The sequence below is a fragment of the Cetorhinus maximus genome, chromosome 26 (genome assembly GCF_964194155.1).
Source record: "Cetorhinus maximus chromosome 26, sCetMax3.hap1.1, whole genome shotgun sequence".
Classification (NCBI taxonomy): domain Eukaryota; kingdom Metazoa; phylum Chordata; class Chondrichthyes; order Lamniformes; family Cetorhinidae; genus Cetorhinus; species Cetorhinus maximus.
In genome coordinates, this window is record NC_135904.1 from 17,276,170 (window position 1) to 17,297,842 (window position 21,673).

At 43.3% G+C, this 21,673-nt stretch overlaps 1 protein-coding gene across 1 annotated transcript in view; it reads right to left on the reverse strand.

Annotated features, from left to right (window-relative positions):
• Window positions 1-21,673, reverse strand: part of myo5aa (myosin VAa) — a 193,630-nt gene that overhangs the window by 57,555 nt on the left and 114,402 nt on the right. Inside the window, exons 16-21 of the mRNA XM_078530249.1 lie at window positions 19,553-19,702; window positions 16,423-16,520; window positions 11,291-11,377; window positions 10,995-11,103; window positions 3,991-4,202; window positions 2,339-2,495 (exon numbers count right to left, since the gene is read on the reverse strand). Of these exons, the coding sequence (XP_078386375.1) occupies window positions 2,339-2,495; window positions 3,991-4,202; window positions 10,995-11,103; window positions 11,291-11,377; window positions 16,423-16,520; window positions 19,553-19,702 (813 nt within the window). The remainder of the gene's footprint in view (window positions 1-2,338; window positions 2,496-3,990; window positions 4,203-10,994; window positions 11,104-11,290; window positions 11,378-16,422; window positions 16,521-19,552; window positions 19,703-21,673) is intronic.

The window sequence follows — 21,673 nt, forward strand, 5'->3', positions numbered from 1 at the left end:
TTTTAAATTTTACCTCTCCTAATAATAATATCCTTTCATTCCACCAATTTTATTAGTAATTTCAATACATTGCTTGGCGTCTCCCAGCCGGGTGCAAGATTTTACTCCCACTCTTGAAAGCTTTATTCAACAAATTTACACTTTACCTTTTAACTTCCTTTATCTAATTAATCTAATTAACATCTCAAAACTACTATACATCAAAGCACCCAGACCAGCTGGCTTTAATCCAATTAAGCCACATACAGACACACACAGACACAGTCCCTACTACAATTCCAATTTAAAAATAATTTCCAATAACATTATAGACACCAATATCTCTTCATGACAGTTTATTTTTCCCAAGGATTACTAATAACGTGGGTACTATGAAAGGGTCTTATTAATAGAAGAGGTAAAGTTCAAAAGATATAGTGATGCAATGAAAATTTGCATTCAAAGAGGAAAATATGTATAAAAGGAAGAGAAAGCTGCTGGTAAAAGGGACAGGGATTCTAATTTCTAAAGCCTCCAGCCTGAAAGCCTCAAGGTGCTGTCTGCAAGGACCCAGAGCTGAAAGAAACTCATTTTGAATGTGACTTTCCAGGGTGTGCTTTGCCGGGGGTCCGTTTAAATCTGTGTGTTTTACTGTTGCCTTAACGGAGGTGTAACTAGGGGTCAGATTAATTAGGGGATTTTTGTAGTTATTATAGTAGTAATTTTGTGGACATATGTATGTGCTTACAACGTTTCTTGCATTAATAAATGTTTAATTTAGTTTTATAAAAAGCTCTTGAGACTCGGTGGTCTTATTACTACTAAATTCAAAGCTTGCATCTCAAAACATACAAATTGCAAAAAAACCCAGATGGTTGTGACAGTCGTTTCAAGTTTCCCTCTGGGGTTTGAACAGCTCAGCATTTACCATCGGCAGTGTCATAATATAAGAAATTGTGTTGGCAATAGACCTGGTCCTTGAAGGAATAAATAACCTTTAAATTTTGAGCACCTCCACAGGTTTTTTAAATCCACCAAATTATTTTTCAGATGCAGCAGTCATGTCGGCAAATGCAGCTAATTTGTGCAGAGCGGGATCCCAAAAACAACAAATTAGATCACTGATCTGTTCACCCCTTGTTGGTCATGTTGATTTGAAGAGGGATATTCTGGGATATTGCGAAAATTATTTGGTTTGTTTCAGTAAAAAGATGGTTTCTCGAAGATGGTGCAGCTCATCCTTGGCACCGCATTGAGGCTTCAGGCTACTGCTCAGGTGCCCAATTGCAGATCAAACCCACAACCTCTAAGTCAAGAAGTGAGCATACCAGCAATTGAGCCAAGCTGAGAACACAATTGTCTTATTGATTCAATGGATTAGTGCACAATCTTAGAAGGAATTCACAATTACAGAATTTTCAACAACTTTAATGCTGCATGTCACATTACAAGTGTAAGTGATTGGAGGCATCATTGGATCCTACTTTAAACTGGAATGCATATTCAGTTTATTATATTCATTTAGGATTATTCCATCAAAGCTGTGTGTTTGTGGCAGAATCCAAACCAATTTTGTTGGAGTCTTATTGAACTCATTGTTGGCAAAGCACCGACTATGGGAATGGTCTAATTTACCTGCTGTCACCCACCACAAATTCCACAGTGTATTCCACCCTAAGTATTCACAAGGGTTCATTTCTTTTTTTTTAAGATATCTGCCTTCATCATGGTTGCTTCTTGCTCCTTTCTGCCAATGAGCCATCCAACGTACAAAGCAATCAACAAGCCCAGTGAGAGAATTGTAGGGGAAACTGGGTTTAGATAGTGGCCATTAGCGTCCGTGCTCAGATGACTGGGTTAGCGGTCTCTTCAGTAAAGATACTCTGCGGCACTAGTTTGGGCACTTGGCGCGGACTGGCAAGTTTCCTCATACGCTGCACAGAATGGACATCAGGAGGGCTGATGTGAGAAATGAGAAACTAGAACACTGTGTACTATGGGAGCTGTTACGGGGGTTCGGGCTGAGGTATATTGCTGGGGCAGTGTGGAAGGAGATTTACTCTGCACCTAACCATGTTACACTGGGATATCTGGTAAACAGGTTTCATTCACTAGCAGTAACAGCCGTTATTTTGATACAGTGCTTGCATTTATAACAATGAATGCAAAAATACTGAAATTCCCATATGAAAGAAATGCACATTATTATATTGTGACAGAGTAATAATAATGTTCCATAATGATAGAAGCAACATACACCCACTCTTTGTTGCTTGGTATTTCTCTGTGGATATTGCTCTGAACCATTAAAGCATTTGGATAGATGACAATGAAGTGAGCTATTAAAGCAACTGCTTACCGCCTTGAATTGCCGCCTTCCCTGAAAGCCTCGGACAAAAGACTGGATAACAATGGTTGCAGAGCGGATACGCAGGAACTTTTGCCGAGCGGCATACATACGCTGGTATTTTTGGATGAGGATTGCTGCTCGGGTCTCACGGAGGAATTGAGCATAGCTGGAATGCAATAAAAAAAAAAGACCACTTATTATTCAAAGCCTTTGAGGAGCCAACCATACCCTGGGACATCACCCTGACAAAACAGATCTGTGTTGAATGTTTTTGGTGGTGGAGGGGGGATAAATCATGGCCAGCTCTTAAATTATCCATGTCGCCGCTCTTCTTCGAAGTGGTGAAAGGTCACTTGACATCCAACCAAGAGGCAGATGGTTTCATGTCTAAATTGAAAGATGGCATCACTGTGCGCAGCAGTCCCACAGTACTTCCCTGCTGTATGTTGAACCCATAAGGAGAGGGGGGGTGGTGGTGGCATAGTGGTATTGTCACTGGACTGGTCATCCAGAAACCCAGTGTAATGCTCTGTGGACTCAGGCTCGAAACCCACCATGGCAGATGGAATTAAAAATCTATTCTGGAATTAAAAGTCTAATGATGACCATGAAATAATCGTCATAAAAACCCATCTGGTTCACTAATGCCATCCTTACCTGGTCTGGCCTACATGTGATTTCTGACCCACAAGCAATGTGGTTGACTCTTAAATGCCCTCTGAACAAGGGCAATTAGTGATGGGCAATAAATGCTGGCCTAGCCAGCGATGCTCTCATCCCATGAACGAATAATGAAAAAATAATATTGTGACTCAGGCTGACATCAATTCTTAATAACACAATATTACAGATATGGAGCATTCAATGATCCTGTGAACATTTGAACTATTATTTAACTGAGGAGTGAATTAGTCATGAATTTCTTGAATTTCCTCCCACACTCAAGTGTGTCAATTTGAAATATTATTGAGGATAATGGTCCATGCCTCAGACATTCAAACCATCATGTTCACATGTTGAGAACCACCAATGTTGTAAAGTGCCCAATAAATGTACAAAAGTTAAGTAGAACACCAGATCGTTAACACTGGTTAAGAACAGGCTTATTCTACACACCCAATGGGTAAAATGCTACAAAATTGCCGAATGGATCAATGAATAAAAATCCTGAGAGACTGCAGAAATGAATAAATCATACAATATGATTCATATTTGATCAAGAAACATTTTAGACTGAAGTCATACTTTATTCTTTTAGACCCCTTCTCCAAATAAGGAGATTCATAAGTGCTAAGTTCTGAAGAAGAGTCATATTGAACTCAAAACTATTTCTCTCTCCACAGATGCTGCCAGACGGCTGAGATTTTTCCAGCATTTTCTGTTTTTATTTCAGATTCCAGCACCTGCAGTATTTTGATTTTAGATTTGGAAGTGCCCCTGTTCCTAGGTTCCACCAGGTTGTAGAAAGGCAACGTGGATTGACTCGCACCCCAACTTCGGCCCGTTCCTCAGTGGGAGCTCGGGTGAAAACTGGGCTCCCACGTGTGAGGGGGAGGGCTCACAATCACCCATCGCCCTTCTCCAAGCTGCAGTGCAAGGTACTGGCGCGTCAGCGTAGGTTTGCGCTAAGAGACGATGGATTGATTTGAAAAGCGCCATACCATCTGGCCTGGTAGCCCCGCACGTATCGCTGAATAGTGATCGCAGCTTTCCGCATGCGCAGGTACTTCTTCCGCTGCAGCCAGCTCCGGATGGTTTTCTGGATTCTGATGCAGGCAGCTCGCAGTTTGTCCGCTCGCAGCTTCTCCAGGTAGGCCACTTGCCCGGCACGGAAGAAAATCTTGGTCTTACCAAACTGATACTTGTCCTGGTCCTATAAACAAGCACAAAGTCATAACAGTGCAACAGGGATAAAAGAGTCTACGTATTTAAAAAAGTTACTTATCCTAATCTCACACCGGGCATGACAATCTCCTATTTGACGAACTAGAAAGTCAGATCTCAAATGATAAAAATTAGTCAGCATCAACATTCCAACAGTCTGCGTGGGTGGGGAGTTCACAGCGTTGAATTCCTGCAGGGTATCCAGGCTGCTTGAAATTTTTCTTTTCATGGGATGTGGGTGTCGCTGGCTGGGCCAGCATTTATTGCACATTCCTAATTGCCCTTGAGAAGGTGGTAGTGAGCTGCTTTCTTGAATCACTGCAGTCCATGTGGTGTAGGTACACCCACACAGTGCTGTCAGGGAGGGAGTTCCAGGATTTTGACCCAGCCACAGGGAAGGAATGGCGATGTATTTCCAAATCAGGATGGCGAGTGACTTGGAGGTGAACTTCCAGGGGATGGTGTTCCCATTTGTCTGCTGCCTTTGTCCTTCTGGATGGTAGTGGTCATGGGTTTGGAAGGTGCTGTCTAGGGAGACTTGTTGAGTTCCTGCAGTGCATCTTGTTGATGGTACACACTGCTGCTACTGTGTGTCAGTGGTGGAAGGAGTGAATGTTTGTGGAAGGGGTGCTAATCAAGCAGGCTGCTTTGTTCTGGATGGTGTCAAGCTTCTTGAGTGTTGTTGGAGCTGCACTCATCCAGGCCAGTGGAGAGTATTCCATCAAACTCCTGACTTGTGCCTTGTAGATGTTCACACATGCTTTAGGGAGGCAGGTGGTGAGTTATGCACCACAGGATTCCTAGCCTCTGACCTGCTCTTGTAGCCACAGCATTTATATGGCTAGTCCAGTTCAGCTTCTGAAAAATGGTAGCCCCCAGGATGTTGATAGTGGGGCATTCAGCAATGGTAATGCCATTGAACGTCAAGGGGTGATTGGTTAGATTCTCTCTTGGTGGAGATGGTCATTGCCTGGCACTTGTGTAGCACAAATGTTTCTTGCCACTTGTCAGCCCAAGCCTGGATATTGTCCAGGTCTTGCAGTATTTGGACATGGACTGCTTCAGTATCTGAGGAGTCACGAATGGTGCTGAACATGGTGCAATCATCAGAGAACATCCCCACTTCTGACCTCATAATGGAAGGAAGGTCATTGATGAAGATGGGCACTACCCGGAGGAACTCCTGCAGTGATGTCCTGGAACTATGCTTGACCTGCAACAACCACAACTATCTTCCTTTGTGCTAGGTATCACTCCAACCAGCAAAGAGTTTAAGCTGACTAATCCCGTCATTTTTCTGGTTTTGGGGATAGACACTTTAATTCCAGATCCAAGTCAATTCCTGACCAAATTAAGTGCTAATTCTACCTCCAGCCAAAATGCTAAGGGTACTAACAGAAGTGTGATATCTGTATTTTAAATTCATAAACTATGTACCAAACATTGTTCTCAACTAAATATTCATTTGAGAAGGATTCACAACCACAGATGAAAACTGAAATGTTCATGAGTTAATGAATGAAACACATTAGTTATCATTACAATGATTGTCCTATATTGCTTAGTTCGGCTATCAGTGTGACAATCTATTAATGCGAAAAAGTCAGTTTAAAGATCTAAGCTAAAGAGCAGGTTGAATATTTATTTTATTGAGATGGTTTGATTGTCAATGATTTATCCTTTCTGCTCTTCAATGCCAGTGTTTATTCACGCAATTTCCTGTGGTTCTGGAATACAACTTGTACCAAACCAATGATTTAAATTTATTTTCATGCCAAACATTTCACTGAGTATCTTCGAACCATGAGCACTGACATTTACTAAAATTAAAAGGCAAAATTTGACTATTTGCAAATTAAATTAACATATGAAAACATTGGACAACATTCACTATAATTAGAAAAAGCATTAAAGGACACACACAGGAAATGCACGCTAAAAATATAAAAAAAATTCTTGATAGTTTAAAGAGAGAACTTGCACATATTAACTATAGTGCACTGCAACATGTCCTTCTGAGATTGTTACAGCAATTGGATCTAATTATCTTAAAGGGATCTTAAAGATCCTTCCAAACCAGTAAACTCTATCAGCTAAAAGAACAAAGGCAGCAGATGCATGGGCACTACCATCTCCAGCTGCCCCTCCAAGCCATACATCATCCTGACTTGGAACAATAATTGTCCTTCCTTCACTGTCACTGGGGCAAAACCCTGGAATTTCCTTCCTAACAGCACTGTAGGTGTACGTACACCCCATGGACCACAGCGGTTCAAGGGCAATTAGGTATGGGTAACAAATGCTGGCATTGCCAGCAATGCTCAAATCCCCCGGTTGAATTTTTAAACATTTTGAAGTACAGTATGGGTTACACATAGCTACCCCCTAGCCAGCACAACGTACATTACATGGTAAAATGCTTCTGCTCTTCTGAAACAGCCACCAATTAATTGCAGTAGATCCACTTAAACCATTTAAAAAAAACCTTTCCATCTCTCGCCTGCCCTCAGAAACATCATGAATTTAATCAGCTTTAAGACGGAAGACAGTTTACAGGTACAGGTGTGGATACTGGTGCCTGACTGTCAATTCACTTCAACTGAAATTATCCACTGAGTATTCCAAACCACTGAAGATGTTGAGTGAGTTACATTTATAAACTTCCTCACAGGCCATTAGTATCACTCACTGATTGGCAGAGCAAATGCAAACTTTGGACCCAAATTTAACTATGTCTAAGTGAATAGACTTTGATCGACTTAAAATCTTGGCCCTTTCTTTTCAGAAACCCAACCTTGCCATCACCTCACTTCTGCTTTTTGATGTATTTTGTCTTTTACTTTTTTCAACCTTCCAAGATTCCTTTATTCTGACCTTTCACAACACTTTTCAGTGTTTTAAGACTAAACTGGAACTCATGGGTAAAACAGTGACCACTATAATTTTGGCAAGACTGTGGGCCAGATTTTGGCCACCAAGGCAGATGGTTCGATTACCCGACCCGCCTAAATAAAAAATGCCCTGAATCATGAGGTTGCTCCAGGGAGTCAGGTGCAGAATGACGTCTGGCCCACTGACCCCGGAAAACAGATGCTTAGGAGGATAGCCAAGTGTTGAAACTGGCTGGTTAGAGGCCCGCCTCTGTTCTCTGGTACTTGGTCCCAGTTGTTTTAAAAGATTTTAGGCCCACCAGTCCTTGCCCCTCACACACACCAATGGCCCCTCATACCAACTCAATGCAACTTACCCAGTATTCACTACGGGCAAGCCTCAGAAGCCATGTGAAGATGAAAAAAAGATAAACTTCTGAACATCTAATACAGCTCTCACCCCATGGGCTTGATAGTGGAAAAAAACCTCCCATTCATGAATGCATTAAAGCTTTTAAATCTCAAGTAGCCAATCCCTTATAAAAACAAAGTTTTCTTCATAGCCCTAATCCTTTAATAGCCTCTTTAATCTGTCAAACATGCAAACTCAGAACCCCCTGAGTTAATTGTTACTTTTGAAACTCAGCCAAGCATTCATAATGAATATCCCTTAGGGAAATGTCAACAAAGAACTATACTGAAACTGCTCAAATAGATGCTACACCAGCTGGTCTTTCGATCAAAGCAGTCCAGCAGAGGTTTTTTTTTAAATCACTGACACCTACCAATTTTTTAATACATAGTTTAAAGAGTGGGAGATTTAAAAAACTTCAGATCATGACAGTTGAACAGACCTTATCTGCCCATTCAAGAGCGTTTACATCTACTCTATCAATTAGTGAGTCCCACATTGCAGGTTAAGGTCCCGCGACAGCCAAAATGGGGCCTGTTTGAACTTAGCACTGAGTTCAAATGGCCCTGCTGAGTCCAGGTTTCCCTCCTGTGTGAAGCATGTTCTGCCTCCTGTCCCCAACCAGCAAAAATTCATTCTGTCAGAAGTGGAGGCAGGACTTTGCATCCAGGTCTCGCCCTCCATTTTTAAAGTCCCGACACTGCGAAAATCCAGCCTTTGTTTCACAATCATCAATAAAAATCTCACAACGGAGAATAACTTTTCATGTTATATTGAAGTAACAAAGTGTTCACAGTGGAGCAAGGGCATTAGCAAGGACATGTACTGGAATCTCACCAAGTGTATGTAATGGAATCTCAGGCTATACTAGATGTTTATTTAATATCAAAGAAATTCTAATAGCATTCTCTTTGATTATCACTGTGGTATTTTAGTATGATTACTCTTCACACAGACTGATAAGCCGAATGAGTCACCTCACCCCTCTCTCTCTTTCGTACAACGAATATTAGCACTAACGCTGTCAGCAGACAGCTCGCCACCCTTTCCACTGCAGTCCGATTGCTTGTACAACATGCAATCTTGAATGAGCTGCAAGTTCCTTCAGTTAAATGTTGGGATGACCAAAGTCATTGTCCTGGGTTCCCACCACAAAGTCCATATTATTTGTCACTGATTCCTTCCCCCTTCTCTGATCCCTATCCCCGATTGAACAGACTGCCTGCAATCAAAGCAACCTATTTAACCAGTTGAGTTTCCAACCCCATGCCATCAACAATAACTTGCATTGATATGGTGCCTTTTATGTAGCAAAACATCCCATAGCACATCACAGAGGCATAATTAGACAAAAATGAGCTCTGATCCAAATAAATGATACCAAGAAGCCTATCAAAGTAGTGAATATTATATGGAATATTAAAAGAAAAAGGGAGGGAGGGGGAAGAGTTTAGACAGGAAATCACAGAGCACGAGGCTGAAACAGTTGAGAACACAGCTGACAATTGTGGACCACCATGGAGGGGTGGGGGTGGGAGGGGTAGGGGGAAGATGTGCAAAGGCAGTCAGAGGGATGCTATGTTTGGGCAGCTGAGGCAGTAGGTGGTTACAAAGAAGGCAAGAGCATGGTGGAACTTGGAACCAGTGGAGGACAGAGAGGCCCCAGAGGTCAGTAAGGACAGAGATGATGGGCAAACAGGAAGTAGAGTGGGATACAGTATAGGCAGCAGTGTGTTGGATAAGTTGATGTTTATAGATTATAGATGGGTTAGGACAGCATTCTAATGGTTGGGTCTGGATGTGACAGGCTATGAATTAGACATTCAGCAACCACTGGACTGATTTAGTGGCAGAAGCAGGTGATGTTATGGAAGTGGAATGAAGTTTTATTGGTGCTTGAGAAAATCCACAACTTAGCTCAGGATCAAATAGGATGCAGAGATCGCTAACAGTCTGGTACAGCTCACAACGGTCAAAAGCCAAGAGTCATTGGCACATTTGTAGAACCTGATTCTATAATTGGAGCTTGAATTTGTCAAGGGGCAGTACACAGATGAGGAGGAGAAGGGAGCCCAAGGATAATTCCCTGAGAGAGTCCAGTGGTAATGGTGCAGAGAGGGGAAGGCAATTTACTGCTCGAGATAAAACTGCTGGAGATATTCAGCAGGTCCGGCTGCACCTGTGAACAAAGGATCAATTCTGATGAAAGGTCATCAAACCTGAAACATTAACTCTGCTGCAGAAGCCGTCATATATGAGCTTTTCACTTCCAGACTTGACTGTTCCAATATTCTTCCAGTCTTCTATCCTGTACCCTCTTAACCTGCAGCACATCCAAAACTCTGCATCCTAGACCAGCTTCCACCATCACCCCTATCCTCACCAACCTGACATTGGTTCCTAATACCTCAAATTCAAATTCTCATACTCCTGTTTACATCTCTCCACGACTTGTCCCCTCCCAACCTCTATAACCTCCTCCAGCCTACGTGACAAAAAAAACGTCCATTATTTGGATCCCAATCTGTTGCGCATCTGCCACCAGTAGCGACCATGTCCTCAGCTACCTGGGCCCCATGTATGGAATACCCTCCCTCAACCACCTTCCGATTCTTTAAGGAAAGCTAGGAACTTTAGTCCACCCTTTCTAATATCTCCTCCTTTGCCTGATATTTCTTCTTATTAGGTCCCTGGGAAATACTTTCAGATGCTTTTCTATGTTTAAAAAACACAACTTAAATGCAAGTGCAAGTCTATGGTCACACAAGGAGAACAGCACTTGGATAAGATTCCAGAGGGTTACCAGCCTCACCATGAGTCAGCACATTTGGGAAAAATTGAGTAGTTGGTTTCCCTGCGGAAACTGAAAACCAGGAGCAGGGAGGAAGCAAACAGGACATTTAAAGGGGAGGACCAATGATCTTCTGCCCAAAGATAAAAGCAAAAAAACTGCAGATGCTGGAAATCCAAAACAAAAATAAAAATACCTGGAAAAACTCAGCAGGTCTGACAGCATCTGCGGAGAGGAACACAGTTAACGTTTCGAGTCTGTATGGCTCTTCAACAGAACGAAGGAAAAATAGAAGAGAGGTGAAATATAAGCTGGTTTAAGGGGGGATGGGACAAGTAGAGCTGGATAGAGGGCCAGTGATAGGTGGAGATTGCCAAAAGTGAAATGTGACATCTTTTGGCAATCTCCACCTATCACTGGCCCTCTATCCAGCTCTACTTGTCCCACCCCCCCTTAAACCAGCTTATATTTCACCTCTCTTCTATTTTCCCTTAGTTCTATTAAGTCATACGGACTCGAAACGTTAACTGTGCTCCTCTCCGCAGTTGCTGTCAGACCTGCTGAGTTTTTCAAGGTGTTTTTATTTTTGATCTTCTGCCCAAGATGTTATAACCAGCTATACGTCAATGAAAACATTCAGTCTGCATTCAGCTTCTTTAATTAAAGAAAACAGCAATGGTTTTAAATTGGCACAATTCAAACGATCACCTTTATTAACTTTTCCAGGACATTTCTGCATGTCAGCTTTTTGTCACTGAGGACATCTTTTTGCTTCATCAGGACACGATAGCGGTTGAAGAATTCTTGATAGGTCCACCTGAAAATCCACAAACTCAATGAATCCAAGCAAATTTTCCAACTTCAAGTCCATAGCAAAGATGCACAACGTGTAAAAAAAACCATGAACATAAAGAAGCGAAAAGACGACTCAAAGGTGGGCGTAGGACCACCTCACATGATAAACCAATGGGATTTCCAGGTTTCCTCTGGACGGATTGCATTACCTTGATGGGAAGCCTGCTGCACTTATCCGAATGGTTTCCAGCACACCACAAGCTCGAAGTTGTTGCACTGCTCGTTTTGGATCAAAGCTATGGAGACACATTTAGGCCGAGTTAATGTTATAGACAAAGATACAAAGTTACCAGGTGAACTAGTCAAGTCAAACTCTAAACTGACCAACTCAAGTTCTGGAAACATACAATTAAAAGACCCAGAGAGGATTTAACCACAAGGGTCTTTAACTCTATGTTTCGGCTAGAAGGTTTCCGATTTGGCCTCAAGTCAGTAAAGATACCATAGATGTTGGCATATAAGTTGCCCTGTGAAGCCCCCAAAAATCATTCCAAAAAACAGGGGCTGATTTATATGCCAAGTATAAAATGTGAATGCCAGTGTGGGGGTGGTCGCCATTTTGAAATGTGAAAAAAAATAACACCAGTAAATCACATTAAATTAATGAGCCACTGTTTATTGAATAAATTAATTGCACAAAGATACTGTTAACCGCGGTGAAAGCATTTTAAAACGCGCCAAATTCACTGCCTTCCACATCCGATGCACACAGCTCATCAAATTCATTCCGAGTCACTTCGGCTAAGGCGTCACTGTAAGGATCCCGCTCTTGATCAGATTTGGCGCTTTCAGTTTCAGAATTACCCATCCGTCACAAATCATCTTCCTCTCCGCGCATTGAATTGGATATTCCGCATTTTTTGAACGATTTGATGACACTCGGTGCACGAATAGCATCCCGCAATTTGATGATGAAACCACGCAAAACATCAAGCGGGGCAGTGCGCAGATTTCCACTCTCTGAGAAGGTTTCCACTCTTAGTGAAGGTTTTCTTCTCCGTCAATCATCCAGCTATTCCATTTGGCACAGACATGATCCTTGAATGGTTTATTGAGGCAAACATCCAGAGTTTGCACTACGCACTTTAGACCCCCTGGTTAAACTGCAATGCGGGTGTTATTCCTTTGCAGGCACGTCTTGACCTCATCGGTTAGACAGGAGCTGAAATGTCCCATGCTAAAGAGCTGCATTCTTCATGAATGGTGCTGGGGCACCTATTGCACACATCATCAATCCAAAACGTCACTCCATCCTCATCCATCCAACTGTTGTGGACGTGCACAAAAACTCGTGCATGTTTTTGGCAGGAAACTCTGATTTTTGGCTTGGTTCCACCTTTGAAAATTACCATAGGTTTTAATTTTGTTCCGTCAGCCATGCAGGCTGGTACCACATTAAACCTGGTTTACTCATGTCCTGTTGTTTTCACTCGAACGTTTTTCGAACCTTTCCACTCAACAGTTTGGCTGCTGGGCATGTTAAATTTCATGGCTGTTTCATCCATGTTGCCGATGTGAGTTAATAGGTACTCGAGTATTGGCTGTTGCCTTATATTGAACGGCGGGGTCCTATGTAGTCTCTGGGCAATCTTGGTCTTCTGCCACAACACTAGGCATGTTCATTCCACAAAGCCGCTAGACCAACCTGCTGTTGCTGTGAAATCCTTAGATTGAAATCAAATCAGGGTTTAATTTGGCCCACTTAAGTGCAAAGTATTTCGGGTGATGATGAAATCATTCTGATGGTCCTGGCCGGTCAAGTGCTTGAGTGAAACAAGCAGCGCTGGGTGTCCCTGGAAAGAGGTGATGCTGGGCTCCCACCGGCTCTCCAGCCAGAGGCCGAGACCACCATCACTCCCACGAGATTCCGTCCAACATTCCAGTTTGTAACCCCGCCCCCCTCACCCCATTGCTGCAGTGAAAGAATAGACCCAGATAGTAAACATAGTCCACTCTGAAACACTATGGAGCCAATATTGGTCTCTGCTTTGTGCTAGTCAGGATCATACTCCGCACCACACAGATGATCAAGTGCCAATTGCTGATGTAAACAGGGTCCCGTTGCTGGGCTTGCTCAGCATCATAAATGCAGTCAATTTTAGGCCAAGTTTTGCCAGCAGCACATTTTTGAAGATAACACACATTCATATCAAATGTAGTCTCCTTTTAAAGAAAAGATTAAATTCCTGGGAGGGCCGATGAAACCTTTGTTCAGCTGGCTATCCTTATCTTGTTGAGAGAGAGAGCCGGGATCCAAAATGCAAACCGCATTCTCGTTTGTCAACATCCAACCACACAAGGATGCTCAGAGTCACAGCTTTAATCATCCGGTGGTTTGAGGTCCTGTTTAACCTTTTAATAGAGAATCTGGGTTGATCTATGGGAGGATTTCAAGAGCGAAAATCTTCAATCGTTCTTTCAAATGGTGCTTTTATGGAGCTCAAGAACTATTCCAGCGAAACTTATAAAGCTACAGTGGAGGCACCTTAAAAAAAGTATCACCACACTCCAGCCAGGTCTGAAATAAGTCATAGAGCTGGAAGCTCAGGCTTCATTTGTGGAGGGGTAGGGTCACTGGGACATTCAGCAGCAGCAGCCTCACGACAGCTCACATCACCTGTAATGATGTAGAATCAGCCATTACATTTTCTCTTTTGCATCCGCAATGAAAACTATCCTAGTAACGGACAACCCTGAATAAATTCTGCACTATTGCTTCCCTTTATGTTCTGCGAGGAGGAACACGTCAATGGAATACCCCAGATAGAGGCAGCTCCTGATAATTCGGTCCTTTATTCATTGAATTGTCCAATCATTTCAATTGAGCAATGCAAATAACCCTGCAAAGTGGAAATTTGGCACTAAAATATTGAATTAACAGGCCATTTGAATTAAGAAGTTTTAAATGAAGAGGGGTTGACTATTCCATTCATGAATAGTACTACGACTTTTCGATATCTGACACAGATCCCAAGAAGTCAGGAGGCCCAGCTGAATTATGTCAATTACATAGCACGCTACAATAACTTTTAGAAACTTGATCAATTTGATTGAATCCCCCATGATTTAACAGAACATCAAACAGTTCATTAAAAATACTCAGGCGTTTTCACGAGAATGATGGTCATGATTTGCTTGTCATTTGTAAGTGAGGTCATCTTTCCCACTCCGTGAACAGACAGACTGGGAATTCAGCTGTTCCCATCGTCAACCCAACATTGCAGTCAGCTATCGAAGAGTTGCTGATTTTGCGTCTCCGTTTAAACGGTTAATTTAAAACTTGGGTTGCTGGACCAGTCTGCAAATTTACATGGGGCGGGCGAGGGCAAAGGTGGCCCACCCACTCCTGCCCCAATTTAAGTCACTAAGCGGCCAATTATTGGGCATTTCAGGGCTGATTCCTGCCCGGTCTCAACTTTGAGGCTGGTGGGAGGAGTTCAGGAGGAGGAAGAAGCCTTCAACAACCCCCTTTCCACATGGGAGTGTGGGGTGCGCCCAAAGGTCTGCATTCCAGTTTCTTCCACCTCTGCCCCCTCTCGCCTCACCTCCCCTCCTGGTTGTGAGACCCTGCCCCTGGCCCCCGCCCACTGCACTTACCCTGGACTCCAGAGCTTTGAGTCTGAGGACTGCTTGCAGTTCCAGTCCTGGCCACTGCTGTCACTGGCGCTGCTGGGACTACAGAGCTGCCAGCCAATCAGGTTGGCTGGCAGCTCTCTGAGGCGGGATGCCTGCCCCTTACTCAGGCAGAAGTCCCATCTCCAGCCAATGAACGCTCCTTAAATGGCTGTTGGGTTGCTCTGATTGGCGGGGGTGCATTCTCCAACGACTCGTTGGGTGGCGTGTTGGGAGAATCCGCCATCGGAAAAATCCTGCCGAATATTTCACACACGTACAGGGTTAGTGTGGTCCCACCGACAGGTTTTGACGTAATATGTGAGGGGGAAGGGTCTTTAGCCACGACACCTGCCTCCTCCCCATCCACCTTGAACCTGATCCCAATTCCCAGGTCCAGCTGTGCAGACCGATGGCCAAGGCCGAGGGAAGGAAATCAGCTGGGTTTGGGGATTGGTGCCCCAACAATTCAAAATACGTGGAGCAGACCTTCCCAAACTGTGGCTCACAGCCCCCCTGCAGAAGCTGCCATGGAGCCTGGACAGTGCGCTAACAGCTGCCTTAAATCTTCAGGCTTTTTTTCTTTTGGTGGGTGTGGCCTAACGGACAGATTTTTGAGGCCTGATTGCTGCTGCAAAAAAAAAAAGCCTGTGAAAAGGTAGGTGCTTGCTTTTTTTTTTAAAAATCCTGCAGGTTAAATAATTCCCACCACTGAATATCCCCTCAGCCCAACCCAAGCTCAGCAGCTGAAGCTACCCTCCCCTCCCCAAGCTGGTCAAGAGGTAAAACAGACCCACCACCACCACCCCCATGACCTGCTCAGGAGGAAACATGCCCACCGCACTCAGGAGTTGAAGCTACACCGACCCTGCCCGCCACACCCAACCACCACCCCCCCTTCATGGGTCACATGAAGTCTGAGGCATTGAAATGGGGTTGCACTGGGGAAAAGGTTTGGGAAGCACTGACAGAGCCCAATAAAAAGAAAATGCCCCTAGTTAGAATGAAAGCAGATGGAAAATCATCAATATTATGGCATTTCCTATCCTCACCATGAAAGCACCATCATCACAACTGGTTCAAGAGAAAGAGCCACCTCCTGAGAATACCCAGGGAAAAGCAGCTTTTTCCTCATTGTCCTTATCCTGAGAGCAATAAATCATAGTGTTCTTAATAAAATGCACACTACTCCCTAAAGTGAAAATTTCAATCTTAAAATCAAATCCACGTTTCATAGATGACTTTAAAGAAAAGGACCATGCGATTACAACAAGAGGGAAAAAAAAAAATCACTGAATCCAGAAGGTCATAAAATTGTTTTTAACATAACCTTCTCTTTTCCCCGTGATTGTGGGTCTGAGGATTCAAAGATCGCCTAGTCTCTAAAGAGTATCCCAGCAGAAAAGTGGATTACCTAGCAACATTCTGATCAAGACCCAGCAATACACCCAGGATCTTTTTTTCTGTTGTTGTTAAAAAGTAATGGTAAACATATCCTGGGTCAATTTACACAACTTTCTATTTTAGCCCAACACCAAACGCTGGCCTGTAACACGGCTTGCATAATTACAATGTTTAAAACGTTCACCAGACTCTGACAAATGCCCACAGCATGCACAACGCCACGGGTTAATAAGGTGAGAATGGCAGCACGTTTCATTTGGCTTACGTGAAAGCAAATTTGTCATCGTTGGGTTTAATGCATCGCACATAGTGAGGTGTTGTAGCGTTGAGGGTCTCCATCAGCAGATGAAGGGAATTACGGAACTGCAAGAAATTCATATGAAACCAATGTTAATTAGTGAAAATGGTGGGACATACTTAAGTTTTTCTCTCCCCCGTAATGTGTCAGGATTTGTCTTTCCTCTTCACTTCGTCCCGCCTGGACGCCTTGACGTGGTTTCCATGGCTACCACGCGCCCTCCACTATCTGATGGACAGAAGTCCGTTTGAGCAAAGAGACTTCTTTTGAGAGTAAAGTTGGAAAAATTCATGGCCGTTATTTACTGGCTCTGTTCATCTGCCTCCCAGCATCCAGTTCTCAAACTGTACCTTCAGAAACCTGGGGGAAAAGGCTACATTCCCCATCTTTTCAAATCACAGAATGACTTGGAGAGAAGAGAAAAAGATATATAATGGGCCATATTAGCCACTAAGTTACACAGCCAGAATAAGGAACCTAGCAATGGGAGGAAACTGGCAAAGTGGTAACATCACTGGACCAGTAACCCAGAGGCCCAGGCTAATTCTTACAGCAGCTGGTGGAATTTAAATTCAATAAATAAATCTGGAATTGAAAAAAGTAGCTTCAGTAATGATGACCAAGAGACCATCATCGATTGTTGTAAACCCATCTTAGTGAACCCATCTGGTTCAACAAAGTATTTTAGAGAAGGAAATTTGCCATCTTTACCTGGTCTGGCCTATATGTGACTCCAGGCCCACAGCAATGTGGCTAACTCTTAACTGCCCTCTGAAGCGGCCTAGCAGACCACTCAGTTCAAGGGCAATTAGTGACGCCCACATCGCAAGAAAGAATAAAGATAAAAAGTCCAAAAATGAGAAAGGAAGCCATTATTTTTCAACCAGCACATGCCAGGTGGCAAAAAGAAGCAAGGGAAAATTATAAAAACGAAAGAGAGAATAACTCACAAACGACCCTGAATGAAAGGTGCTGACTGTATCGTGTGTGATGGCTCAATTAGTGTTGAGCTGCCCTCTTCTATCCCTATAAGTTCAATAACTGGAACCACTTTTGCAGAAGTGGAGTAGTTTTTCCACACACAACAGCTTAGTAATATCCAATTGGTTGTGGGGATGAATTTAAAATTCTCATCCTTGTTTTCCAATCCCTCCATGGCCTCGCCCCCTCTCCGTAATCTCCTCCAACCCCACAGCCCTCCGAGACATCTGCACTCCTCTCATTCTGGCCTCTTGTGCATTCCCAATTTTAATTGCTCCATGATCAGTAGCCGTGCTTCAGTTGCCTAGTCCCCAAGCTTTGGAATTCCCTGCCTACACCTCTCTGCCACTCTAACTCACTTTCCTCCTTTAAACCACTACATAAAACCTACCTCTTTGAAAGCTTTTGGTCATCTGACCTAATATCTCCTCATGTGACTCAGTGTCATGCTTTGTTTTATAATGTTCTTGTGATGCCCCCTGGGACGTTTCATTATGTTAAAAGGTGCTAGATAAATATAAGTTGTTGGTGGTGTTGTTGTTGTTCAGTCAATGGGAAAGGAAGAATGAAGTTAGTGCTAGTTACAATCTCTGGACCCATTTTGCATCAAGAATACAACCCTGGCTGCTCTATGCCTCAGATCCACAGGATTCCAGACTCTTCTATACAGCAACATCCCCCTGACCCTATTTGAAATCCTGAGGTAATGGCAATATAAATAATTTGAGCAGACATGTGCACCTTTTTGGCACAGCTCTGAGTTGGAGTTGGGGTTGGGGTTGAGGGGGTGGGGTTAAGCGAGAGAAGTATCTGCCCTCCCCCCATAGCAACATCACTCACGGGACTCCTGCTAGCAACATACGGCCAGCAGAGAGAGAGTGATTGACTGCATTTTGGACCAGAGAGTGAGCAATTTCTAATAAGCTTTGAAATTAGGCCAAACCTGCCTGAACCCTCAAGCAAAACAGTGACGGTTTAATCTAAAACTCCATTGTATCCACAGGTCTGGACACCAGTGATGTTGGCACTGGTGCAGGCACCCAGCCCTAATATTGCAATTGAAGAGGAAACTCAGGACTTTAGTACAAACAGTAGATTTAAAAAAAAAGAAATCCAGAACTCTGCTCAAAATACTTTCACTCTCTGCCATCAGTATATGCATCTCCCATTGGCCATACAACTGTTTTCAGTCTCAGGCATGTGGGCATCACTGGTCAATGCTGGCATTTATTGAAAAAATAAATACTTGCATTAAAATAGTACTTTACACAACCACCATGCATCTCAAAACGCTTTACAGCCAATTAAGTACTTTTTGAAATGTAGTCACTGTTGTAATGTGCAAAACACTGCAGCCAATTTGCAGAAAGCAAGCTCCCACAAACTGCAAAGTAAAAACGACCAGATAATCTGTTTTTTTGATGTTAATTGAGGGATAAATATTGGCCAGGACACTGGGGTTATCTCCCCTGCTCTTTGTCAGGATAATGCCATGGGATCTTCTACTTGTACCCAATCAGGCAGGTGGGGCCTCGGTTTACAATCTCATCCAAAAGATGCACCTCTGACAACGCAGCACTCATTCAGTACTGCGCTGGAGTGTCAGCCTTGATTTTTATGCTCAAGTCCTGGAGTGGGACTTGAACCTGGAACCTTCAGGTTCAGAGGTGAGTGCGCCACAACTGAGCCATGACTGATACCCTATTGCTAAAGGGTGATGATAGGCCTTTTGTTTGATACAACAGAGTGGCTTTTAACCCCCCTTCACATACCAGTTAAGAGTTGACCTTGTTGGTGTGGGACTGGAGTTACATGAAGGCTGATAAGGACATTCTTTTCCCTAAAGGACAGTGAACCAATCACAACAAACCAGCAACTTGATGGTCACTGCTACCAGCTTTTTAATTCCTGGTTTTAAATCCGAATTTAAATTCCCCAAATGGGGGTGTTTGAACTAATTTTCACTGGATTATTAGTGACGGCCTCTCACCCAGTAATATAACCACTACACTAGGTCAAGACAGCAGCAATGCATACATGCAAACACCTATCCATGAATTCCACACTTGGAAGTTGCTCTTTTAGAAGCCACTTCGAAAGCAAGCACTAATCTTACCTGATGTCCCACCGATTTCTTGTGCTCTTTGCTTGGCTGCAGTGCTCGAGGCTTGGCAGATTTCACAGTTGCCCTGGCAACCGGAGGCCGTCCTTCAGTTGGGCTGGTGGCTGGCTTCTCATCTTGGAATAACTCCGCAAGCAGATTTAACTGGTTTTGTGCGAGAGCAAGCAGAAATAATTTCACATCAGCAAGTCCTTAACCCGTGTGCTGAAGAAATCTGATATTGTGTTTGATGTTGCCACAGGCCGACATCCCAAATTCTATGAGGCAGCATTTCTATAACTGGTCCTCAAGGGAGTCATGGATTGGGCTTCAACTGACAAGTCAATTATATGAATTAGACTTACATAGAAATAGCCGCACCAAAACCCAAATCAGCCCACTGATCCATGCTTCCTCGCAGCCTACTTCATCTCACCCGATCAATATATCCTTCTTTTCCTTTCTCCCTCGTATATTTATCTAGTTTAAAATGAGGTTAGTCGCCTGAACCACTCCATATGGCAGAGAGTCCCACATTCTACTTACTTGTTGGATAAGGTTTCTCCTGAATTCCTTATTGTGTTTATTAGTGAATATCTTATATTTACCATCCCAAGTTTTAGCTTCCCCCTGGCCACAGGAAAATACTGCATCAAATTTCCTGCAAACTAGTTTCTAAATGCCATTAACATATACAATCCAGACGCTATGATAGACTGGGTCAGACCTGAACAGACAAGCGCTGCCTCGTGTACCGTATATTCCGGAGAAACTGGATTCCGCGCAGTTACAACTTATCTTCCATTTAGGTTATGAAAAGGCTCCAGTGCAAGAGATAAATTAAAGCTTCGGTTTGTCAGCTAGAACAAAAGAAATGCCCATCAGTCTGGGGCCTTTCCCGGAAGGCCGTGAGTTCCAGACTGAATCCCACAATACATACATGTAGACAGAGAGGGGAAAGTGGATGCCAAGATGGCAAATAGATGCACACCATCGCTTCTCGAAAGTGCACAGGAAAAGTGGTCCAAGCCAAACACTCCCCCAACATCTACAATGAACCCTGGACATCCATGTCAGAAAGTACAATCCTTTGATGCACATTGTTGAAAAACGCTTTCAACTCTGAAATAAAACCCAGTTCTTTGTAAACTTGCCCCAAAATGTTTCAGCCAACCTGGACTTCCATAACCCATTAACTCAGATTGTTTATATTTTTTTTAATTCATACACATCACTGCTTCAACAAGTTTTCAATGAATGCCTTTGGCTGTTGACCAGGTTCCCTTCTCTTATTTCTATTTGAAGCTTTTATTAACGACCCGCTTTAAGACTCTTAATGACAGAGGTGAGCTGGAGTTTATGCTAATTTTTACCAGTATGCAGAGCCGGGGAACCGGCTTTAGATTCTAGAGTGGTGGGAACCAGCTTTATATCTGTGCTGTTCACTTGCACTGCTCCAAAGATTGTGTACCAGTTCCAATAGTATAACTGTGGTCTCCAGGGTTCTACACGACATTGGAATGGTACAAGGTCAACTCACCGAGTTTTTTTAAAAACAGGAGAGCCCTTTTCAGCTTCACTGTAACTCACTCATTTCTTAGCATACCTGGAATGTTGGCATTGCCATCACGCAGTGTACAGCTCCAGAGTGCAGCCAATTATTATTGCGCAACAGAAAGCAATCATTATGTTGCTGTGTTTCTATTAATTCTGCACTCAAACATTGAAACCATTTAATGAACTGTATCGGCCCTCTAAATTACAACTCTTCTCCACTGAAAGCACCACATGTTAGGGTATGAGATAGATTGGAGAAGTTGGGGCTGTTCTCCTTGGAGAAGAGAAGGCTGAGAGGAGAGTTGATAGATGCAAGTGGTAAAGAAGGCAAATGGTATGTTGGCCTTCATAGTGAGAGGATTCGAGTAGCAGGGATGTCTTGCTGCAATTATACAGGGCCTTGGTGAGACCACACCTGGAATATTGTGTGCAGTTTTGGTCTCCTTATCTGAGGAAGGATGTTCTTGCTATAGAGCAAGTGCAGCGAGGTTTACCAGACTGATTCCTGGGATGGCGGGGCTGACGTATGTGGAGAGATTGAGTCGGTTAGGATTATATTCACTGGAGTTCAGAAGAATG